Source organism: Sphaerulina musiva (assembly GCF_000320565.1).
Source record: "Sphaerulina musiva SO2202 unplaced genomic scaffold SEPMUscaffold_3, whole genome shotgun sequence".
NCBI classification, from domain to species: Eukaryota; Fungi; Ascomycota; class Dothideomycetes; order Mycosphaerellales; family Mycosphaerellaceae; genus Sphaerulina; species Sphaerulina musiva.
The window spans coordinates 128,296-147,852 of NW_016017385.1; the positions used below are offsets into that span (position 1 = coordinate 128,296).

At 53.1% G+C, this 19,557-nt stretch overlaps 8 protein-coding genes across 8 annotated transcripts; 2 read left to right on the forward strand and 6 right to left on the reverse strand.

The window, feature by feature from the left end:
• Positions 1-48: 48 nt before the first annotated feature.
• On the forward strand, positions 49-962 carry SEPMUDRAFT_115276 (class I glutamine amidotransferase-like protein; the record flags this gene model as incomplete). The annotated part of the gene is made up of 2 exons (XM_016901144.1): positions 49-234; positions 294-962. The coding sequence occupies 2 exons, from the start codon at positions 49-51 to the stop codon at positions 960-962; spliced, it is 855 nt and encodes a 284-aa protein (XP_016762102.1).
• A 491-nt stretch (positions 963-1,453) lies between these two features.
• On the reverse strand, positions 1,454-2,485 carry SEPMUDRAFT_13718 (glycoside hydrolase family 43 protein; the record flags this gene model as incomplete). Its single annotated transcript, XM_016902830.1, has 1 exon — positions 1,454-2,485. A coding segment is annotated over one exon (1,032 nt), but the record flags the coding sequence as incomplete, so codon positions are not given.
• Positions 2,486-2,695: 210 nt separating this feature from the next.
• SEPMUDRAFT_147853 (Nsp1_C-domain-containing protein) lies at positions 2,696-5,487 on the reverse strand. Its single transcript, XM_016904553.1, has one exon. It carries the CDS (start codon positions 5,442-5,444, stop codon positions 3,159-3,161), a length of 2,286 nt encoding a protein of 761 aa, XP_016762104.1. The 5' UTR covers positions 5,445-5,487; the 3' UTR covers positions 2,696-3,158.
• Positions 5,488-5,779: 292 nt separating this feature from the next.
• On the reverse strand, positions 5,780-7,248 carry SEPMUDRAFT_147854 (UQ_con-domain-containing protein). Its single transcript, XM_016904554.1, has 3 exons — positions 6,953-7,248; positions 6,540-6,887; positions 5,780-6,470 (listed from the first exon to the last, which is right to left on the reverse strand). The coding sequence occupies exons 1-3, from the start codon at positions 7,060-7,062 to the stop codon at positions 6,365-6,367; spliced, it is 564 nt and encodes a 187-aa protein (XP_016762105.1). The 5' UTR covers positions 7,063-7,248; the 3' UTR covers positions 5,780-6,364.
• A 157-nt stretch (positions 7,249-7,405) lies between these two features.
• On the reverse strand, positions 7,406-9,133 carry SEPMUDRAFT_81798 (glycoside hydrolase family 28 protein). Its single transcript, XM_016910290.1, has 3 exons — positions 8,685-9,133; positions 8,201-8,573; positions 7,406-8,095 (listed from the first exon to the last, which is right to left on the reverse strand). Exons 1-3 carry the CDS (start codon positions 9,064-9,066, stop codon positions 7,465-7,467), a joined length of 1,386 nt encoding a protein of 461 aa, XP_016762106.1. The 5' UTR covers positions 9,067-9,133; the 3' UTR covers positions 7,406-7,464.
• A 524-nt stretch (positions 9,134-9,657) lies between these two features.
• Positions 9,658-14,698, reverse strand: SEPMUDRAFT_147856 (uncharacterized protein). Its single transcript, XM_016904555.1, has 3 exons — positions 13,017-14,698; positions 12,873-12,961; positions 9,658-12,812 (listed from the first exon to the last, which is right to left on the reverse strand). Exons 1-3 carry the CDS (start codon positions 13,518-13,520, stop codon positions 10,091-10,093), a joined length of 3,315 nt encoding a protein of 1,104 aa, XP_016762107.1. The 5' UTR covers positions 13,521-14,698; the 3' UTR covers positions 9,658-10,090.
• SEPMUDRAFT_115282 (XLF-domain-containing protein) lies at positions 13,814-15,649 on the reverse strand (the record flags this gene model as incomplete). Its single annotated transcript, XM_016901145.1, has 1 exon — positions 13,814-15,649. The coding sequence occupies one exon, from the start codon at positions 15,647-15,649 to the stop codon at positions 13,814-13,816; it is 1,836 nt and encodes a 611-aa protein (XP_016762108.1).
• A 173-nt stretch (positions 15,650-15,822) lies between these two features.
• Positions 15,823-18,980, forward strand: SEPMUDRAFT_147857 (uncharacterized protein). The gene is made up of 4 exons (XM_016904556.1): positions 15,823-16,277; positions 16,343-17,416; positions 17,535-17,567; positions 17,622-18,980. Exons 1-4 carry the CDS (start codon positions 15,936-15,938, stop codon positions 17,637-17,639), a joined length of 1,467 nt encoding a protein of 488 aa, XP_016762109.1. The 5' UTR covers positions 15,823-15,935; the 3' UTR covers positions 17,640-18,980.
• The last annotated feature ends 577 nt before the right edge of the window (positions 18,981-19,557 follow it).

Here is a 19,557-nt window from a genome sequence, read left to right on the forward strand (position 1 = left end):
ATACAAAATCACACGAAGAGCAGACATTCTCCATACGCTGCAGCCAAGATGATCTCCAAGGCTCGAGAAACAGTCAAGATGCTCGTCTTGGAGACGGATCAGACCGATCCCAATACCATGGAAGAAAGCGGCAGTTTTGGCCAGATCATCGACAGACTCTTCACCACTGCTGGAAACAACCATGAGCCGCCTCTCGGTATTGAAGTAGAAATGCTCTTCGTGGTAGAAGACGAGGTGAGCCCGGCCAACTTCCCGAAATCTGCCAGGGACAAGATAGCTAAAGCTCGAAGCAGGAGAACGGACACAATGGTCACGTCCCGACCGCCTCATCAATCCCCTCCGATGTCCACGCCATTCTCATCACCGGCAGCATGTACGACGCGCACGGCTCCGATGCATGGATCCTCAAGCTCAAATCCCTCATCACAGAGCTATGGAAAACCCGACCAGACATCAAATTTGCAGGAATTTGTTTCGGCCACCAATTACTCGCCCGAACCCTCGGAGCCACCGTCGAGCCAGAAGAAGGCTCGAAATGGGAACTCGCGCACACGGAAATGGACCTTTCATCAGTGGGCCAAAAGCTCTTCAAAACACACGACAACACACTCCATGTGCACCAAATGCATCAAGATCAAGTAACGACATTACCTTCATCCCAAACCACAAATCTGTTGGGGAAAAATCAAAAAGTTCACATTTGGGCTTCGACAAATCATACCAGCATTCAAGGCTTGTATATCCGAGACCGCTTGTTTTCGAGTCAGGGCCATTTGGGATTGGACGAGACGATGGTGAGGAGGCAAGTGGAAGCGAGAATTCAATCGGGAGCGATTGATGTGGATGAGGATCGCAAGGCGGTGCAGTATGCGAAAGAGACGGCGCATATGGAACATGATGGTGAGGTTATCGCTAGTGCGATTTTGAGATTCTTTCATGGTGATGATCATGATATTGCGTGATGGGTGAAACATGAGCGGGAGTGTGGGATGAAGATTTGATATTTTCATGGTATGAAAGTGATGGCCGATGCAGAGGAAAAAAAAAGTGAATTTGCAAAGCCTAACTACCTACCTAGCAGGCAGGCAAGGCAAGGCAAGGCAATACAATCCACAAATCTCTCCTTTTCTTCGGAGATATTCCTCGCTGCTCACTCACTCACTCACTCTCTCTCTCACTCCTACGCAGCAGCGTGCTCATAAACTTCCACTCCTTCAACCCTGACTTCCAATCCACTCTCTGCCACCTTCAGCACAACCTCACTTCCCTGCTTCAGAGTCATAGGCAAAGGAATTCTCTGGGCAAAAGTCTGCTGCCGGGTAGTCTCCAAGAGCGCCCAGCCCTCGACTTCGGTGCCGTCCACAGTCGCATACACATGACGAAAAGCATTCTTCGCTCCCGGATATGTATATAGAATTTGTACCACAAAATCTCCCGCCGCGCCATTCCACGTAAAGGTGAAAGAACCGTCGGTAGATGTCAGATTGGCCGCCATGCCACCCGCACACCCAGTCTCGCAAGCCACGAGTTGGGTCTCGGGGGTAGTAGAGTTGTCTGCGGTGATGAACGTAAAAGGGAGATCTGACCATTTTCCAGTCGCGATATCGAGGGTCCAACCGCCCGTGGGATGCAGTGCCAAAGTGCCTGCGTCGTATACAATAGGATAGAAAGCATAGCTACTCGCGGCAAGATTATTCGCGTTCCAATGATCGCCCAAATAGAGATAAAATACCTCCTCGGAGCCTTTGATCGTGATATCGTAGGCGTTTTGCGTGAGGTATGCATAAGCACCTTCGGGGTGCAAGAGTGTGGCTTCACTCCAAGGACCGGACATGCTATCTGCAACGTGATATCCATTGTCCGTGGGAGTCCAACCGTCTTGAGGAGAGAAGAGGAGATAGAACTTCCCGTCGATTTTGAAAACCCCGGGAGCTTCTTGGAACACTTGATCGAAGGTGTAGATGGCATCGACGACATTGTAGTAGTCTTCGTCCAGAGTGGCAATTTGGAAATCCGCGTTTCCGGACGTAGCGAAGATGAGGTAAGCTTGAGCAGTATCAGGGTCTTTCCAGACTGTCATATCGCGGCTGTCATTTCCAAAAGGTCTGAAATTTCCTTTCCAGGTGTATTGGCCATCGATGGTCTTACTTGTTGCAACTCCGACTTGGGCGTCGGCGTAATTATTGTTGTCGCCGTGGAACCACATGACATATTCGGCGTTTTTGTCATTGTACAGAACCTTGGGTCGCTCCACAATGCGTTCGGGGGAAGAAGAGATGTTGGTGCCTTCCACCGGCGATAGGACATGGCCTAGGTTTGTCCAGGTGCTCAGGTCGGGAGACTTGTAGCAGGATACTCCATTGAATTTGCCTGTGTTGGTCCAACCGGTTTTGTCCTCTCCGAACCAGTACCACGAGCCATCGCCGCCTTGGGCTTGAATGATGTTTCCTCCGTGTGCCTGAATGGCATTGCCTTCGGTATCAGTCAAGTTGAGAAGCGGGAAAAAGGTAGCGGCGCTGGCGACGCCCAAAAGGGATGGCAATGCCAGCAGTGACAATGAAATGGATCCTCTCATCCTGTTTGTCAGTTCGAGCTGTTCATTAACATAGTCGTCGTGCTCGAGCCCTCCAGATTTAAATACAAGTACATTGTCACATATCATCCCTCTTTCGGTCCGGCTATATCTCGCATGTCTCCTTGGTGTGCAGTCACTATACGAAGCTTGACAGAAATAGTGCGCTGGTGTTTAGCGAGTGCTTTAATGCGGAGGATCGGCGTTCTTCCGCGTGTTATATCGCGCCACGACCATGTATCGATACAGTAGGTAGTATCGTTCTCGACATGCAGGCATACAGAACCTGGGAGACTCGGGTGCCATCCATCGCCGTAGTATTTGTGGAAAGTTCTCGGTTAGCTTCCGAGTAGTGGTGGAGGTTTGGCCATGGCGGCTTGTAGTGAAAGCTTCTCTCGTATTCTGTCGAGCGTCACGCTATGGCATCGACACTTGATGCGTGCTATGGTACAAGAATCCACCCTTTCATTCTGGACATCCGACGGCATCTCCCATCGGCGCTCTGCCTTCCTAACGCCTAGTGTGCGCCATCCCATGCCAAGCGTCGTATCTGTGCGTGTTGCTCTGCACAAGCAGAATGTATCGTCTATCGACGTCCCAAATAGCTAGCCCCAAAGTCTTCTACCCACTGCCTGCCTCCGTTCAGCGCATAGCTGTTGTTCAGGCCTCGAGTATCACGTTGCGCAATAGCGACCTTGTTCTGCAAGTCTGATGCACCCGTACCAATCTTCTGCAGTTGCACAAGATGGCCATTGAGAATGCTGACAATGTGTCGGAGAGGATCGTCCTTGTTATCGCCGGCAGACTTGTTGTTAGTCAGCTTGCCTGAAGTGTCATTGATCTCCTCAACCATATCCGTCAAGCTGTTTTGCAAATCACTCAGTCTTCCGGCGCAGTTTTCGGCAGTTTTGTATGTGCGTTCGCGTTCAGCATCGACCCCACCAATACCATCCTCACCAATCCCAGAATTCTGCATCATCTTGTCTACCTCATCCTCGTACTTGTCCAGAAAGTGCTCGATCTCGTGCTGTGTATGCTCAAAGTTGGTGAGCTGGCGCTCTACCTCGCTGCAATCACGCTCAGCTTGAAAGCAGCGACCATACAATGTGCTGATCTTTGTGCTATTCTCCACAAGCTGTCTATCCCACGTACTCACGCGCTGAGCAAGACTCTGAAAGGTCTTCTGGTGCTGCGTGAGCGACGTGGACCACATGGTGAGGATTTCGTCGAGCGACTTGTGGGCGAGGCGTGAGCCTCCAGCTGGAGCGCCACCCGCTGCACTTGCAGGGACGTTGGCGGTCGCAGTGGCGCCTCCGGCTGCAGGAGCCGTCGCAGGAGCATTTGTCGTCGCATTGTTTGTTGTTGACGCTGTCGCAGGCTTGCTGCCGAAAAGACTTGCACCAGGAGCAGGAGCAGCGCTACTCGATGCAGTTGGGCCGGCACTTGATGCGAAAAGGCCACCAGCGGGAGCAGTGGTGCTTGGTGTAGAATTGTTTCCACTTGTGGCTGCGTTGCCAAACAAGCCACTAGTTGTACTCGCCGTAGTTGTGGGCTGTGCTGTGTTGAACAACCCTCCGCCAAGCGCTGGTGCTCCTGATGTAGTAGCGGGCGTAGCTGGCTTCGAGAACATACCAGATATGCTTGGCGCGGAAGTTCCTGTTGTTGAACCGCTGCTAGTCGTCTGCGCGGTGCTGGTCGCCGGCCCGCCGAGCAAGCCGCCACCTATTGAACCCGCAGTAGTCGTAGTCGGTTGCGAAGCAGTTGTAGATGCTGCCGCCGGAAAGAAGCTGCTGCCGGGAGCTGTCGCCGTAGTAGGTTGGGCATTGGAAGAGGACGTGTTCGATGCGCCAGCTGCTGGAGCTGTGGCAGATGTGTTACCGGCGTTTGATGTCGAAGAAGCCGTAGTAGGATTGCTACCACCTGCTGGGGCGGTCGGAGTCCCGAGAGTAAAGTTCAAGCCTCCGGAGGTGCTTTGCTGGTTGCCAAACAGGCCGCCCGAGGCTGTCGAAGACGTTGCGTTCGTCTTGTTTCCGAACAGGCCGCCGCCTCCCGTGCTAGAGCCAGTCTGCTGTTGTTGCTGATTACTAAACAATCCGCTAGACGGCGTCGATGAGCTTTTGTTGGTCTTGTCACCGAATAGATTGCTACCTCCAGTGCTGGATCCAGCTTGCTGTTGCTGGCCGCCACTAAAAAGTCCGCCTGTTGTGCCTGCTGTGGCAGACGCATTGCTTGAGCCGGTGTTGTTCTGAGCACCACTGAACAGACCTCCGCTGCTGGCTGGCTTCGCGCCGCCGCCAAAGAGACCCCCACCACCGCCAGTCGAGGCTCCACCGAAAAGGGTGCCCGTCTGCTTCGGCTCACCAGCCGGTGTTGTAGAAGCACCAAAACTGCCAGTTGTGCCATTTCCAAACAGACTTCCGGGCTTCGTTGCTGTGGGCGTACTGCTACCGCTCTGCGCAGCACTTTGTGCGAACGGATTGAAGCCCGGTTCGCTCCTCTTCGCCGTGGCTGCTCCAAAGAGCACACTGCCTGAGTTGACCATGCCGCCGTCGTTCCCTGCGCTCGCTGGAGTTCCACCTGCGGACGGTGTTGATGTTTGTTGACCAGAACCGAGTAGGCCTCCGCCAGTTGTGCTCGTCCCGCTGTTGTTCCCTGACGTCGACGCGCCGCTTCCAAAGAGTCCACCTCCTGAAGATGCTGTTTGTGTAGCACCGCCGAAAATACTGCCGCCGGACGAAGTTGTTTTGGCCGTATTGCTGCCAAAGAGTCCTCCGCCAGTTGTGCTCGTGGTACCGAAAGGTGAAGCTGAGGAGGAATTGGGAGTCGAGAGCCCGAAGGAAAAGGCTGGGGCTTTGCCTTTATCGTCTGCCATGATTGCGGTTTCCTATTGTGCGACGGCGACAATAGAATTGATGGAGCTGCGAAAAGCCGTTTTTCCTACCTATTGTGAAGCTGTGTTAGGTTGTGAAGCTGTGTTCGCGTCTTCTGCTGCCGCCAAAAACGCGCTAGACAGTTTAGGTACAGCGCGCAAAGCTTATTTACCTACGCACCCTAGGAGAATAATTCAAGCGGAACTGAGGTGGTTGAGCCCGGTACAAATCGCAAGAGAAGGAGTACCTTAGGGTAGGTAGTGTATAAGATATGGGTTGTGACACAAGTGTTGAGTTGTATTCACTTTGTTTGCTACCCAGAAAGCATTAAGTGAATGGGCATTCTTGTCCAGAGCCTCAGGGCTCAGGCAGTACAAAGTTAATACTACCTCCTAGGAAGTATTTATAACGCGCTTCCGCCGTTCTCTCCGCGTCAGCTCGTGGCTCATCGAAACGCTACCTGTACTGATGATAATAGGTCTTCAACGAAGAATGACTCCAGGCGAGGAGAACTGCCATTCCATGCCCGGTCATGGTATACGACGTACTCGCACATCTCGATACTGTCGGCTTGCTGGAAAAGTGCTGGATTCCTTAGCTTGCGTGCCTTCCACATGGTGTACGTCGATGATTCGGGTAGCGAACGCTGGAGATCTACCACAGATTCCTCAATCTAGCTCAGGTTCAAAAATCATCGCTTCATGTCCCGTCTCGGATATCCTACACACAGCTGAGACCTTCGTAGCCTCGAGTGCTGGATCCTCTTCCCAGCCAAGCTGCACACGACTGTATAACGTAAACGCAGGTTCTCCCACCGACAGCTCTTGCTCCCTGATTCGAGACAATAACAAACAACAAACGCCTTCAAGACACCAGAAATGCTTGACAAGTTCCATTATGCTCTCATTGTTCCTTTTCCAGCTCATGCATCGTCGGTGTCATCCCGGTGTCGGGCCAGCACCTTCTTGGTGAACTCTTCCATGTTCGAGTCCCACAGCGTAGCCGCTTCTCCGTTCAGTGGTGATGAGCTGCGAATTTCTCCTAGTCAGCGTTCTACCCTCCGCGGCAATACACCTTCGCGCAATGTAATTGCTTACTTGTTTGGCTCGCCCAGCAAGCTCTGAATGCTCAACAGCACACTTCCCGTGTTCAACACTGCACTCCACGCACCCTCCTTACCCTCTCCACCGGGCTTCAAGATATCCAAGCAGATGCGTCCGCTAAAGTCAACGTTGGGGTGATAGATGGGAGTTTTGAAAAGTACTTCTGGTGGCGAGTAAGGGTAGTTGGGAGGGTATTTGAGAGTCAGCTTGAGAGTGAGATTCTCGTAGGGCGTTCCCGAGGGCCCCAGGATGGTGGCGTTCCAAAAAGTCATGTCGGAGGAGGGGAAGGCGGAGAGACCGGGCGTAGGAGATGTCATGAGGGCCATGAGCTCTGATTGGAGTCTATACAGATCAGCTGTGTGAACGGGCGCCGTAACACGCGAGTCCATAATGGCAGCACAGCATACCTCTTGATCACATTGCCGTTGTGCATGGCTGGAGCAGCTCGGTTGCCGCCTTTAGCTTGAGAAACCGAGGGAGAAGAAGCCATGGTTGCAGGATCCAACCTGTTGGCCATGTCGTCGTGTCCGAGAAGAAGAAGAGAGGTTGCTAGGTAGTGTGATCACTAAAGCAGCTGAGCTTCCTTTGTTGGTTGGCCCAGACGCTCGAGCTCGACGATACTGATGCCGGTGGTATATAAATGTTGGATCTCGAGTGTTGGGCAATGTCTGCGCAGTAGTGTGCAACTAGAAGTGCTAGGCTGAGGAGTACATGTGAGATGTAGGAAGTCAACGGACTCGCGCGCGGTTGCCATGTAAACACAGGGTAGAGCTATTTACTCCGTGCATCCTGGTCGGACCGGCCTCGGCCAGGCCCGGGTGCACGGACGATATCAGCATAGAACTAGGAGCTATACCATTGTGATACATGTAACTATTTCTTCCTCCTCTCCATCTTCAACATGACTTCAAATCCTCGATCACTTCGCACTGGTACAGTTAATACCCACCAAGGCAGCTTCGTCCACGTTCCCACAGTTGAAGGCATTCTTCACTCCACTCGGTGCCACAACGTCAATATCACTCAAGCTGATATTGCTGCACACACTCGACGAGCTGCAAACCACATACCCACTGAGCGGATCACGCTTCTTACTAGTCGTACCGTGAATTCCGCTAATGTCAATGCCAGAGATCGTCAAATTGCTGGGAAACTCATGACACAGCGTGAGATTCTTCTGCCCATAACACTGTGTAATCTCCACCGCGTAATCCACGTTCTCAATGTACATGTCCTTGTACGTGATGTTGGACACGAGACCAGATCCGCCGCCTCCCTGAAGATCCTCGGAGAGCGCAGAAGGAGTTCCAGGCCAGACTTTGATCCGAGCACCGTCGGAGGCATTGTACATGCTGATGTTGTACACGTAGACGTTCTGGACAATGTCGACTTCGCCCGGATATTGACCCAAAGATCCCACAGAGATGCCGTGTGAGCCGTTGCAGTATAAGTTCTGAACGAGAATTTCCGTGCTGTTGGGCTTGAAGGACACACAGTCGTCGCCATTGTTGACCACCGAGTTTTGAATCACGATATTAGAAGATCGATACCTGTGAACAGAAAAGAAAAAGAAAACGTCAGCTTTTTCCCACTTGTGCTCAGATCTCTCACCAAGTGGACAGGAGGGAGGAGGAGGAGGAGGAGGAAAAACCTACGTATCCCACGCGTCCGTATTTTTGGCCTCATGCTCACTCTGACTGTACCCACTGACATTGATGCCATCAAAAACCACGTCCGTACTATTCGCCACCCAGTTGTAGTACTGCGGAGAGTATCTGAAGCGCAGGTCCGAGATGCTTCCCGAGTGCAAGCCCACAGTTCCGAATAGAATGGGCCTCAAGATCAATTTGTCCTTGGCGTAGAGATCGTACCAAATTTGTCCATTTCCATCGAGCATGCCACCACCATAGACATTCACATCTGCACCACCCAGCTGGAAGAAGGTCGTAGCGTTTTGAAAGATTTGTTTGTACGCATTGGCTTGCCAGTAATCGGTATCGTTGCTAAATTGGATGTATCCTTGAATATCTGTAAAAAGAAAAGGAAAAGAAAAAGAAAAACAATATCAGCAATTTGAAACCCCCCCTCCCCCCTTCCCCACCAAGAAGGAAAAGGGAAGATTGACAAAAAAAAACATACCAATATCCATCCCCCTCAACCCCGTCAAATCCATCGCTTTCCCCACCACATACGTCTTCCCCTCAGGAAACACCACTTTCCCACCCGGATTACACTTCTTCACCGCATCCACAATCGCCGCCGAATCATCAGTCACAAAATCCCCATGACTTTCCACCACACACGTTTGATTTCTCTGGCCCGCAGTAGTAACAGCAGCAATAGATTTCCAAGGCGAATTCGGCGAAAAAGTAATTTCGTGCCGTTGCTGCTGTTCCGGAGAAGAAGATGATGAAGAATCAAGTCCATTCAGATATTCTTGATAGGCCGTCCATGTAGCTTCTACTCCGGGTAGGAGTAGTAGTGTCTGGAGCCACAGCAGCAGCAACAGCGGCAGCGACATCAGAGAACCAGAACCAGAACCAGAACCTCCGATCCGATCTGATTTCCACGTCAAGGTACCAGTCTACCAGAAGTAAAGTAAAAGATAAGAAATACAAAGCTTTTCGACAAGAGTAGGTATAGGTATAGGTACCTACTAACCTATACATGTCTGACATATATACCTCTACCTAGGTACCTTAAGGCTTACCTGATATCCACTAGGTAGTACGTACATATACACTATACAAAGCCCCCCACTTCACTTCGCTTCCAACCCGAAGATGTAACCATGTCTGTGTCTCTCCTGCACGTTTCAAGTAAATACCAGTAAATAATATATTTGAAAATGAAACTGGAACTCCGAGAGCGGGCGCGCCATCGTACTCCGTCAGCCGCTAATATACTGGGCACAAACTACTGTGCGGGCATGTGTACCTATGAGGTAATCCCAGCCTCTACTAGTTGATCCTTGCATAGTGCGAAAACATCAAATCATCATCACCAAGTTAGTCGGCAGGCTGGGCCGGGCCATGGACACACTTCCACAGCTTCTGGTTACAAAAGTCATGCGCACTTTGAGAATCCTATACCTAACCGACAGCCTCAAACCGTGTCCTGTACGCATCCCCGCAGTTTCCATCTCACGGCGTGAAGGCCATGATTCTTCCGCCATTGGTGGGCAAACTACAACAACATCCGTGAATTAGGGCCATCTCGGTGATGCACCAGCTGCGCCAAAACAAGCATCCGGTGCATTTGTATCAGAACCATCTACCCATTCTGTTGATCGTAAGCTATCGAAGCACTGCTCCTGAACGATGAGGTGAAGCTGAGTCTAGCCAGCTCGCAACAACAACAACAACAATACCCACCAAAAATTCGCCATCCTTTTCATCATGACCAAACACCTGAAGCGCATGCTTCTCATCCATGATGCGCTGGCTGTACCAAGCACTGTGATAGTTCCCACAAAGTCTGTCGCAAACAATACAACCAATGCTCGCAAATGAGGAAACCGTTCGCAAGATCAGCCAATGCCTAGCTTAATGGCTGTTGACAGCGCAGCCATCGCAGAATCCATGCAAAGCCGGCCCAAACGGTATAGGAATCTGCTCGACCGCATCCACGATATCCATCCTGTCGCAGGGCTGTTGTGGAGATCCCGCAAGCTGCGCCCATTGACGCCGTCCACGTGGCGCAAGGGGAACCTCCGGTGAGCCATCTTCCATGTCCTCGCCAATCATGCGTGGACCTCTGCCCATGCTGGTCATTCTTCTCTGGTAATTGAAGCGGACGCCGTGATGAGGCTCACGTTCTGCGTCAGGACCATGACCGACAAACTTGATCTCGCGGCCATCACCGCCTTTCCATCCAAAGACCTGTCGAGCTTGCTCTGAACCGACGGTCCAGGAGCGTGGCACAAGATCTGGAGTTCTTGGAACTCTGAAGCTCGGCGTCTGTTGTATGTGATCCACTGCAAATTGCGGATCTGTGGGCAGCAGACTACCCAAGCTCATAGGATCCTTATTGTCAAGTGTCCAGCTTACAACTTTGGTTATTGGGTCAACACTTGGTAGTAGAACGTGGCCGCCCTGTACAGCGATGGGCTGCGCGACCAGGGTCTCTGGAAAGCCCGAAAATGGATGGCTTCTGGCCTGTTCCTGATATCGGAGTGCTTCGCGCCTCTCGAGGATGCGCTTTCTGTCGTACGAGGTCAGACTTGACCACTCTTCTTCGTCGTAGAACTTCTTGGCATCCTCATCGGTCACAAAGGGCAGAGACGCAGTTGCCGTAGTGAAGCTGCGTAGCATCGATGTACGTGGTAGACGATTGAACCCAGACTCCGAACCTTGTGACCGATGCACCAGCGAGTTGGGATCCTGGAGTTGCGCCTGAGGGAAGCTAATTCCTGGAGAAATCTGGAACGGCGACTTATCGAGTCCGTGCTGTTTGGGCTCCAGCAATGGTTGCGCGATCGCTTGGTCTGCCATATGAGCTTGCCGTGGTGCGAGGCCGAGCTGAGGTGCTGGTGCAAGGTCAAACATCGGTCTAAATTCCTGTGCCGTAGCTCTGAGAGACGGTGCATGGGTAGCACCAGCAGCCTCCGCAGCAGCGGTAGCATCCCTAATGGCCGCTCGAACATGTGGTGGCACAGCTTTCTTGGGCTTTTGTGGAGCCTCTGTGCATTGCGACATGTGCTGTGTCTCGGGCAATGCTGCTGCTTGGGCGGCACATATGGATCGTGTCAGAGGACTGAAAAGCTCGGACTCACTGCTCTGGGAAATCGGACTGAGTAGCTCGGACCCCCGCCGCACGTTGGCAGGCCGTGGATTCTCTTTCAAAATACCAATCCTGTCCAGCTTCGCCTTGATTGGAATGAGTAAGTGACCATGCGAGCCTCTGCGTTGTGCGGTAGTGTTGGCTGGCATGGGGAGCCCAGCTGCCTTGGCTTGTGCAGCGAGCAGACCCGAGGCGAATGTGTTTGGGCGCAATCGCTGGGGCCCAGCAAGGGCACCATTGACAGGCAGACGGCGTGGTCTCGACACATCCAGCTTCTCGCTCATACGCGGTTGGATCTGAATTCCGCGAAGGGATACATTTTCGGTCTCAATAGCCGTCTCTGGTGAGGTCGGAGAGCTGGTCTTCGAGATGTCAGAGCACGAAGTAATATCAGTGTTGAGAGCGAGCTTCGCGAGGTTGCGAGGCAGCCGTGGCGGAGAAGGTGTGGCAGAATCGTGTCCGATAGTGGCGATTGTACGGCGAGTCGCAGCCTTGGTCGGTGACATGTACGTGCTGGTCTTTTTGCGCAATGTAGGTTCCGGGCATCCATGGAAACCATTCACGTGCTCGAAACTGTGGTTCTCGCTGCTAGTCTGCGCGGAAGGACACGCTGGCTCGGAAGGTTGCCCGAACCAGTCCCCTGGGAGCGACTTGCGCTTCTGTTGCTTCTGGTGAGGTGAGCACATCGTCGATGGCTTCTTCATCGAACCCGTCTTGCCTACACCGAGGAAAGAATCCTTGCGAATCGTCTCGTCGGCGCGACGAGTGAAAGCAACGGTAGGTTGAGCAAAGCGAGGCGAAAACTTCGTCGCTCTGTGACTCTTTAATGTCGATACAGGATCCAGGCCGGGCGAACAGTCATCTGGGCTTCGTGGCGATACAACGGCACTGTCGTTACCCACTTCCGCGTCCGTCGTGGCATCGGTAGATGTGTGAGACGCAGTACAGCTGCAGCCCGTGTGCGCATATGTAGAATCGTTCGAAGTATTTGGACCACGGCTAGATCCTGTCGAGGATGGGAAGTTCTGACCAATTGCGTTCAACATGCCCTGAGTAGCCATGTTTGCATATGATGGCTTTCGAGGTGTCGTGGCAGGTCCTTCCGGGGTCTTGCTTTGTGTGCAGTGTAAATCCAGTAGTCCGGGAAAGTCGAGGCCGCTGTGCAGTGGCTGTGGTTTATCATGCATGGCAAAATCTGACTGGCACGACTGTTGCAATGTTGCCTTTTCGTGTTCACGTAACAGCAGGGCAGCAGGAGAGGCGCCCGAGTGGCAGTATGGTCCAGATGGGCCACTTTCATCTACACTGGCCGCCGTATCGATCGCGCTTTGACGTTGAGCCTCTCCTGCGTGGAGACGTGCCAACTCTTCCTGTGCCACTTTCAACTGGGCCTGCATATCGGCAAATTCACGACCCAGATCCAGGACTTTGCGGTCTTGGGAGAAACCATGGTCTGAAGGCTGAGTGGAAGCCGCGTGCCACGTACTATGATGGAACATGTTAGCTTGAGCATAGCGCAGGACGGAGGACCAGGGACACTCTTACTGCTCAGTGAAGTGATAGCTCTGATCATTCTGCTGGTGAGCTAGACGCGTTTGTGTCTGTGTCTGTGATGGTGCATGTGTCTTGTGAGCCTACACGCGTGGTCAGCAACAGTAGTCACCGTCCTGTACCCGTGGCAACACCAACGATGTTTTCCTTGCGATCAACCACTGCCCAACTGAGATCAGTATTCGGTGCACCAGTCATCCGCTGATTTGGCTGTCCCCAACTCGGCTTGGTGAAAGAGGTTCCGACATCAGCGGCCATGTCGTCGATGGCTACCACTTTGCGTCGCCGACTGCAGGTGGAGTGAGGCCTGTGTAAAGATGTGACCTCGGAATTCAATTCTGGGATCGATGCTGAGGTGTGATGTGCGATGTCCGAGTCTGGTGGTGTGTCCGGACAGGAAGACAGTGTAGTAATGCCCGAATCTCTTGTTGACAGCGCAGGACGAGAACTCGCGCTCGCTGCTTCATCGTGCGCGCTTTCCTCCCCGTCGTTCTCGAACTCTTCTGCCTTGACAGGAGCGCCCGGGTCGCGTTGCTGGGCTGCGAGTGCGATCGCTGTTGACTTCGCGTGGGCGCAACACTTGGATAGAACTGTGCGCTGGTGGCGGCAGCCGGCGTAGTAATAATACCTATATTGGCACATGACTGATGCAGCGCCGACATTGATTCTGCTGCCAGAGCTACCTCAATGTCGTAATCGAGCGGAAAGATGTGTCGGGCGGTGTGTCTGTCGTGTCGGGTATGTACCTGTCGTACGTGTCGGTCGTGGGAGAGGGGATGATCGCGATTGCTCGAGTGCAGTGTGGAAACAGCGAAAGTTTGATCGCGTGGCAAGCACGCGTTGTACGCCGTTTGTACGGGAAGCTGCTGGAACAACTCCGGTCAGCCGTTCCAGTCTCCACTGGTGAAGCAGGAGCCGATTTCACTCATCCAAAATCAGAACTTCCGCTTCTTCTTCTTCACCGGCTCTCTGCTCTTCTCTGCAATATCCCGCTTCAGCTTCTCCCGCCGTATATTTGCACGTTCTTCCGACTCCTCTCGCCCCTGCTGCTCTACCTTCTCTGACCTGACTTGCGTTCGAGACTGCCTATCCTCAGTCTCTGTCATGTGATGAACTGGTGAAGCCTCCTCCGTCTCTAGCGGAGACTTTTGAGAGCTTTCAATAGCTGCATCAGCATCTGCCTGCGCATTCTGAGACTCATTTTGTCTCCTGCTGCCAAATATGCCAACTCGAGGCTTCGTTCTTCCATGTGAAGCGTGATCAGCATCAGCTGGCTGAGAGAAGGGCATCGTCGCATCGCGCTCCAGATTGTCCAAACCTTGGCCATGCCCGGGCGTTGAGTCTGCGACTGGCTCTCGATCTGGTGTTGGAGAGCTTCGCGTCTTACGTCCAAATGCGCCAAGCTTGCGTCTAGGCTGATCAGGCTTTGCTGGCGAAGAGTTGAACAGCTCTGCCTTCACAGAATTTGAATCAAGCCCAGGAGTTTGTGACCGTAGTCTGCCTGCAAAGTCACCTGCATCCGGATCTGCTTGGTGAGTCGAGCTCGGAGGTACTACTCTCGCCTCTCTGCTTTCGTGAGCAACTTCATCTGAACGTTGCTGTGGATGCTCTGAGATTTTCCCTCCTGGTATCCTGAGTTGTTGCCCTGAAGATAATTGGACATCTTGAGCTCGGTTATCTGTTACCTGTTGGGACTGTGATGATGCTCGCCCGTACGATAACGTTCGACTTGTACTAGAATCATGCTGGGGAAAGACCTCGGGCTGCGCAGCTCTTTGACAAGGTGCATCGAGATCGTCTTCATCCTCTGTCTCCTCGTCTGTTGGGAATGATGGCGCTGTGAGCTGCTGCCGAATACCATCGTTCTCTTCACTCCCCTGCATTGCAGGATGAGTACCGTCCTTATTTTTATGGAGCAATGGCGATTGGCAACCAGCAGTCCCAAACCCGGTATCGTCTTCAGTCGAATCATAATCATGCAGCACAGGTGCGCTTCGGGGTCTCCACCAAATACCATGAGTATCTTTGTGTGCGTTGATCAGACCTGCTTCGGGCAAGTTGGCGAGTATAGTGTTCATCGTGTCCACTGAGAGATCTTCCTCAGTGTCCTTGGTACCGGCAGCTTGCCACTTGCGGGGGTCGAATTCTGCCAGGCCTTCGACATGGCTAGCTAGCTGTGCTCTCTTCGTGGCTTTGGTAGATCGAGGATTTGACGCTCCAGGGAATACCTGTCCAAGGTCCTGCCCAATGTTCTCCAGCTTGTCAGCAATCTTCCCGATCACGCGATCCTTATGGCCGAGCTCAGCGATCAGATATCGAACTTGAGACATTAAGTTGTTGGCATGGACGAGCAGAGGTGTCAGTACGGTATTTTTGAAGACACAGGAATCATCGTTGTCCACGCGGCGCAGCTGCATAGTCCATTCGAAAGTAGGTAACGAACCTGGCAAAGGTGCCGAGATGCTTAGCATCAGCCCGTCCTGTGCACCCAAAGGCTCGAGATGGACAGTTGTGCTAGGTTCACCGTTCAGGGCACTGTTGAACTTGGAGAGAAATTGGTGATATTGGTCGTCATCTTCGCTGGGATCTATACTGGTGCCTTGATCGCTCGCACTCTTAAGCAGCTCGTCTCTACTGAGACAGCCTGACCACAGACGGTTCAGATCTGTAAGCTCCAATGCGCATCGTCCGGCATCCAAATGCGCCTTCAAGAAGAGCGGGGGATAGTCGCCTTCGATGGCGAGCGACTTCCACGGCCGCACGATGGTCATACTGTCTGCGAATCAACATGATGCGTGTTGTCGAGGAAGACGCGAAAACCACGGTGGAGTGCAGTGCACGGGGTTGCTATCGGATAGATCCGAGCGATTGCTGACGTAATCACAAGTTCCCATCCTCACTCGACCACTGCCACTGACTTCACCGAGAATTGTTTGTGAACATTCGCGAATTACGTCCATAACCGACTACTCCGCATCTGCTCGAATAACCTGCAACTGAAGCCGCGAGCAACGTAGCACCATCCATCTCCCCTGCAGGAGCGAAGCTTGCGCGAGAATGTCACGCTCCACGATACCCAGCAAGCGATCGGCGGATGCCCAAGAAGATGCGTGGGTGGCAGACGAGGACCGATTCGTGCTACAGCAGTCGAAGAAGAAGGCAGCCATTAGAGCAAGAGGCGGCAGAGCCCAGCCGATAGACTGGTTGGCAGTGACGTTGGCGGTCATCGACCCCGAGCGCAATCCGCTGGGCGACGACGTGGATGTCGATGAGCTGGAGACGGTGGACCCCGAAGCAGTGTTCGAAGGCTTGAACGATGAACAATTAGGGGAACTAGAAAAGGGTATCGACACATACGTCACGCTGGAGAAGAGCAAAAGCAATCATGACTACTGGACTGTAAGTGTGTCTCCTGCGCGATGGGTCCGTTGGTCAACTTTTTCAATATGCTGACAGACCGCTAGATGATGAAGACTATCTGCAAAGATCGACGAAAGGGCGCTCAGGGCGCACAATCGACCGCGAGAGGTGTAAGCGCCGTAGCATCAGATCTGGACAAACTTCTCGGTCCCAAAACTCTGGAAGAACTAGAGAAATTGGAACGACAAATCCGGGGCAAGCTCTCATCCAATGAGCCAATTGATACTGACTACTGGGAACACCTGTTGAAGAGTTTGCTCACTTACAAAGCTCGAGCCAGACTGCGAAAAGTGTCTCAATCGATCCTGGAAGCGCGGTCTGGCGGTTTGCGCAAACAGCAAGTCGCGGACGCGGAAGAACTCAAGTCACGGTTACTAGCTCATCTGGAGAACTCTGGTGACGGCAAAGTAGCTCCAGATCCTGTCGACCAAGCTGGTAGACATGCGCTCGACCCAGAGTCGCTGTTGCGATTGCGTCCGGAAGACAAGTCATTGACCGCAATGACCGCCAAGGAGTTTGCGCAGCAATTGGCTGATGATAGGCGAAAGGTGCTGACAACAGGGTTTTTGCCGTGCCGCAAGGAGTCTGCAGCATTGGGTAGTGGAGGACACATCGCAAAGCGCGCCCGAACCGATGGCGGCGAAACAGCTCCCTTCCAATCTGCTTTTGAACGTGAAGTGGCGCGAGGCCTTAGCGAGAACGAAGAGCTCTTCGCTCAGGAAGTGGAAGTCATTACCAAAAACCGCGCTCAATGGGCCCAGCAACATCGGCCTCGGAAACCGAAATATTTCAACAGAGTCTTGCTCGGATACGAGTGGAATAAGTATAATCAAACCCACTACGACCACGATAATCCTCCACCAAGGGTCGTACAGGGATACAGGTTCAACGTCTTCTTCCCGGATCTGGTGGACAAAACGAAAGCGCCCACTTATCGCATCGAGCGTGAGAACGGCAGGAGGCGAGGAGAGACGTTGGCACCAGCAGGAGAGGATGACACGTGCTTGATCCGTTTCACTGCCGGTCCGCCCTATGAAGACATTGCCTTTCGCATCGTGGACAAGGAGTGGGATTACAGTGCCAAACGCGAGCGCGGGTTCAGGAGCAGTTTTGACAAGGTATGCATCGACCTCTATTTCTACATTCGTGTCGCGCATGAATCTGGACATGAGCATTGGGATCGGCAACACACGAAAGTGGGCCGGACAACGAGAACGAAACTGACGTTTTGACCAGGGCATATTACAGCTTTACTTCATGTTCAAAAAGGTAAGTGGCTCGGCGAAGTCGTGCGTGCCACTTCGACTGACCACGTGATTACAGATTTACTACAGAAAGTAGGCCACGAAACTGCACTCAGCCACCTCTTTGAGTGACCCCTCCTCACTGAAACTGTACTTGGTGTCGAAAGTCCACGAAATGGTGTGTCACGATATTTCAGGATCGACAGCGGGCGCTGCAGCCACTGAACGTGGCTGCACACGTTTCGCAGCGCCTGTCAAGACTAGCGAGGACATCTCTACGAATCAACATTTTCTGACACCTGCTGTGCCTGCGCGACGACTGCACATTCGTGCCTGTCTTCTCACGTTGACAGCATCACGGCGCGAGACACGCAATACTCACCACAACAGCGTTGACAGCTGCCGTGGTCCCATCCCTACAGGATTGTGCGCCCTTTTACCACACTGCAGTCGGATCGAACAATGAATAGCGCCATCTGAGACACTTTTTCGGCGCACGAAAGATCGAGAGCATGGGTGCTGCAGGGTGCATGCGGGAACATGCACCCAAAGCCCGGGAGCGCGCATGATGTGTGGCGCGAGGCAGAGTGTTCTGTCCTGCGCTGAGTGCAACACCAGGACGGATTACAGCCGCCAGGGACGAATCTTGAGCAGAGAGGGGCTCTGTTGATCATCTCAGACTGGCGCACCTTATACCATCAGCTAGTCCAAAGCAAACGTCAAACATTGCATGTCGTTCTACCAAGCGGAGCAGGTTGGAGCATGACAAAAAGGCATTGACGATTGCATACCCGTCTAGGGCGCCTTTTTCCGCGCGAACCACTTCTAGAAGGCTGAGATTCCCGGTCCATGTCCAGTGCGTGCGGGCGCCATTCCCAGAGCCGCGACGGCATTGCACTACCATTACAAAAGGCCGAAGCCTAGGCAGTATGCGCGGGCCCGTGGGACTGCTGCACACGCGGGAGTCACCCTTCAAGCTGCTCCAACCACGCATGTGTCGCTCTGTGTGACCCAGGTCCATGACCACACCAGCAGACGTTGTGCGTGCCGGTGCCGCCATCCAGTGTCTGCATAAGTCTGTCGGCGGGCTCCCGGGCCATGCCATGTAGGCAGGGTTATTCCTGATGTCGTCTTTCTGTCAGACAAAGACATCTCTGTTGGTCGTCAGAGCCTCTTCATTGATACTGTTTGCGTGCAAAAGCGCGGGCAGAGGCTCACATCTCAGATCACAATGGCTTCTGCGCCGGCAGTCATGGGCGTGCAGCCGAGAATAAGACCATGTGGACGGGCATGCGCTGGCGACAGCAAAGAGTGTATCCGTGACAATGACCCTTTGGATGCACGCGCGAGATGCGACCAGGGCATTTTCCAAATAGACTGCAAAAGGCTGCAGCATCGTAGGTTTTGTCCATATCTTTCTCGCTCTCTTCTCCCCAATTCTACCCCTTGACTGTGCTCGGTAACGATCTGACTGTTCGCCGTTCGTGGGACACGTGCATGACCATTGTTAAGCATCACAGAAGCCGACTTCTCTTACCCGGTCGTCAACCACTCGTGCCACACCGCTCCGCCCACGCACCAGTCACGACGCTGATAATCGCCCGAGCTCCCTGCATCCATTCACTTTGCACATCACACTTACTCACCACCACGCCCATTTGGCGCGCAACACCACACGACGCGACGCGATCATGGAAGTTCAGACAGCCTCATGGCCGTCCATTGATCATGGCGCTGCCAGATCAGATGACGGCGGTGTCACAGAGCCAGCAGACCATCCACGGCAGCCTTCGCAGTCGCTTGACCAACAAGCCGCCGACATTCTTAAGCTCTTCGGAGAAACGAACGACGACGGCACCAACATACCAGCAATGGGCATGGAGTCCTTCCTCTTTGACGACTCGCTGGCGCCGCAGTTTGGAGCTATGGACCAAGACAATATTCATGCCGCGCCGCTGGCGTCTTCCAACGGTGGCAGCTCCAGCTCTTCTTCAACATACGACTCGAACATGAAT